Source organism: Phodopus roborovskii, unplaced genomic scaffold, assembly GCF_943737965.1.
Source record: "Phodopus roborovskii unplaced genomic scaffold, PHOROB, whole genome shotgun sequence".
Taxonomy (NCBI): Eukaryota; Metazoa; Chordata; class Mammalia; order Rodentia; family Cricetidae; genus Phodopus; species Phodopus roborovskii.
This window is the reverse complement of record NW_026125489.1, coordinates 281,579-285,498: the sequence shown is the minus strand read 5'-3', so window position 1 is coordinate 285,498 and position 3,920 is coordinate 281,579. Positions and strand designations below refer to the sequence as shown.

General features: G+C 34.9%; 1 protein-coding gene across 1 annotated transcript; it reads right to left on the bottom strand.

The window, feature by feature from the left end:
- Positions 1 to 30: 30 nt before the first annotated feature.
- LOC127215763 (olfactory receptor 10A7) lies at positions 31 to 981 on the bottom strand. The gene has a single exon (XM_051176265.1). The coding sequence runs from the start codon at positions 979 to 981 to the stop codon at positions 31 to 33; it is 951 nt and encodes a 316-aa protein (XP_051032222.1).
- Between the last annotated feature and the right edge of the window lie 2,939 nt (positions 982 to 3,920).

Here is a 3,920-nt window from a genome sequence, read left to right as displayed (position 1 = left end):
TTTGCTTAGAAAGACTCTGCATGAAGGATCTTATAATGCATCTAACTTCTTCAAGACCTTTCTAGTGAAAGTTCTCTTGACTGCCCCTTTCACTTCATTGTTCCTTAAGCTGTAAATGATGGGGTTTAACATAGGTGTAATGACAGTGTAAGACAAAGACACAAGTTTCTTGCTCTCAGGAGACTGGTTAGATTTGGGCCTTAGATAAGTCAGGCTGGCTGTTCCATAGAAGAGGGATACCACAATAAGGTGTGATGAACAAGTAGAAAATGCTTTCTGGCGACCAGTAGCAGATGGCATCCTCAAAATGGTCCCAATAATGCGGATATAAGAGACCAAAATAAGAGAAAAAGGAAACATGATAAAGAGAAGAGTGGATGCAAGGGCTTGCATTTCATATGTAGTTGTATCTTCAGTAACTAACTTTAAGACGGGAGGACCATCACAAAAAAAGTGATCTACAGAATTGGGCCCACAGAAAGGAAGGGCCATCATCCAAGCTGTCTGTAGCATGGACACAGGAACCCCAGACATCCAAGAACCTATGGCCATATGCAAACACAGGGACCTATTCATTATAACAGAATAACGGAGAGGGTTACAGATGGCCACAAAGCGGTCATAAGCCATCATAGAGAGGAGAAAACATTCAGAACTGCCAAAGAAGAAGAAGAAGTACATCTGGGTGCCACAACCTACAAAAGAGATGACTTTCCTTGTTGACACTAGGTCTACCAGCATCTTTGGTACCATGACCAAAGTGAAACAAACCTCAAGCAGTGATAGGTTTCGCAGAAAGAAGTACATGGGTGTTTGAAGAGCAGGGTCCACACTGGTAACTGTGACAATGAGAAAATTCCCCAGCAAGGTAACTGAATAGATTGCCAGAAACAAAATGAAGAGGGAAATCTGCATGTCAGGGTTGTTTGTGAATCCCAGAAGAACAAATTCAGTGATTCTGGTATGGTTTTCACAAGTCATATTTTAAACAATTTATAATTTAAAAAAACAAGATATAATATACCAAAAGCATCCTATTGATACAGATATTATATTAAATAAAATAAGTAACAATAAATAACAAACAATAAAATTCACAAAATAACATTCTTGTTCTCAGTAGATTATTGGGTTTTGATTTCATTAGTTATATCTCAGTGAGGCTGAAACATTTATTCATGACCACTAAACAATCAATTGACCTTTTAACACAAGAAATAAACTTTTATTTCCCATTCTAGTTGATTTTGAAAAAACTGTGTGTTGTTTCATAAAAATAATTTTGACTCAATGTTATTATGTGATGAGCACCTCTGAAAAGTTTTGAGTACCTTCAATATGATTTCCCTAAAAATAGCAGTACTTCTAACAAGTCTACATGCACATGAACAAATATCTTGGTGTCTGAATTGCACAGGTTTGTGTGATTAAAGTCCAAAGTGCTTCATCTACACATCACTATTGCTTTATCAATGTTCTATTTTTTTTTTTTTAGCTTTCCAGGTAATGTCAGAGTTCCATCATCATTTGTTTTATTTTAATGCCAGACAAAGTTATTCCATTTTATTCTGGATTAACAATTTTATTATTTTTCTTAGAATGTTTCTGGAATACATGGATGTAAATATAGAATAATATGTTTAAAACAAAGTTGAGGGGCAAAAGAAATCTCTGGATATATCTTACCAACTAATGGCTCCTTTAATTTCTCCTTTAATTAGAAGTCCAACCAATTTTTCAAAGAGTAATGATAACAGAACTTGAAATTTTCAATAGCTCAGTCTTTAATGAAGCAAAAGGCTTAGGTAGACTAACCTTTCTTTGGCAATAAATGGGGGATATGTTTTAGTAATAATATTTAAAAGTGGAACTGACCTTGGGGAAATGATCCCTGGGATATTGTGAAGGACTATTGTTAATTGAACAACATTTTACCCCAAAGGGAGACTTTGAATTGTTTTTTTAGAATTGAGTATGCTTTCTGTAAATTATGACTACATTTCAACATACACTTCAGAATAATGCTTCTTTTGTTATTGGACTCTTGGGTATTACAAATATTGCTGTAGTAAGACTATGTGAAGAGACTTTGAAGATCCCCCATGGAAGGCCTCACCATCCCTGGGGAGCAGAAGGGGCATGAGATGGGGGTCAGTGTGGGGCAGGGGAGGAGGGAAGGGGGAGAGAACTGGGATTGATATGTAAAACAATATTATTTCTAATTTAAATAAAAAATCATAAAAAGACTGCGAAGAATTTATACTGTAATTTTTCCTGTAATATTTATACATTTATTTTAAGAAAAAAGTCAGATTCTATATTTACATAAATTTATAACACATACTTAGAACATGACTTTTAAATTTTATTTTAAATACCAAATAAACTCATCCAAAATTGGTATATAAAATAACAATTAAACATGAAATGTATATAAAATTTTTACACCTGAGCATTTAAAACTGGCAATATTTATTTTAATTATATGACTGCACTGTATGAACCCAAAAGTTACATCTTAAAGTCAAATGATGTATAGGAACAAAAATGGAAGCTAAAATATGTCTTTTAATGTAGGATTAAAATACTACATACACATTTGAGATATTTTTCATATAGACTAAGAAATTCATGAAATCAGTTTACAATAAGAACTGTTCATTAGAAAATTCTAAGGGTAATAAAATAGGCAAAAAGTTGCTTAGCCAAACATTTGCCACAATACTCCTGCATACCACTAATAATAAGCATCAGGTGTATTTTCCCTCATAATTCAGTTCCAATACACTAATAGAGAATTTTGTATTTCAAAAACAGATGGGTATACTATTTAAGTACAAGCTCTTTGAAGTTTTTAATAGGCACATTACAAATCCTTGATGATACAAGTAAGATTTATATATTAAAGTAATATTCTAAATGTCACTTTAAATAAATTTCATTTGTTTAATCCATTTTTTTCAGTGCTAGAAAATGAAAGAGCATTTTGTGTGTGTTAGGCAAGCACTCAAATACTGAGCTACAACACCAGCACTATTTAATGAAGTAAAAAATACTTATGTTGCCACTTAATAGATAAAGATATAGTGATTTACTTAGAACCTGGATGAAGTGAGAAAATTCCTAAGACAAACAATTGAAGGGAGAAAGTATTTATTTTGGCTCGTGGCTTCAGTCCAGGGCCACTTAGCTCTGTTGCTTCTGGGTATGTAGTGAGGCAGAGCACCATGGGGTCACATGGCTACACAAACCTGTCCATTTCATGACAGCCAGGAAGCAAAGAGAATGCTGACTCAAACCCACTTTATAAGGAATCCCAAAGTTATCAAGTCCTGATCTCTCTTTGTTTAAGTTATTTGTTCAACTCTCTCTCTCTCTCTCTCTCTCTCTCTCTCTCTCTCTCTCTCACACACACACACACACACACACACACACACACACACACACACACACACAACATTTAGTTTCATCACTTTGCTAAGAAATTTCCTCAGCTAGCTACCCAAGTCTTCTTCCAGACCATTTTAGTTTCTTCTGATTATTACGATAAAATACCAAAAAGCTCTTGGGGAGAAAAATTATTTATTTGGCTTACCCTACCAGGTCAAAATTTATCAAAAGCAAAAGTCTGTGCATTCTCGAGGCTTGCTGGCTTATTGTCTGGCCCACCCACAGGCTAGTGCTTAGCGTTTTTATACAAAAGAGGACTACCTGCTCAGCAAATGTTGCTACCTCACAGTGGGCTTGGCTTCAGGGATGTATAAAATAAATGCATATAAAAAAAACTTACACAGACAGACGTAGTATTGCATGCCTCTAACCCTAGCAATTTGGGGGCATTGTGAGGTGATGGGCAGGCAAATCTATAGGGCGAGTTCCACAGGGTTTAGTAAAACCCTGTGTTTGGAAAAAAAATGCAG

Coding starts and splice junctions, on each gene's coding strand:
- LOC127215763 (XM_051176265.1), bottom strand. CDS start 981: ATGACTTGTGAAAACCATACCAGAATCACTGAATTTGTTCTTCTGGGA.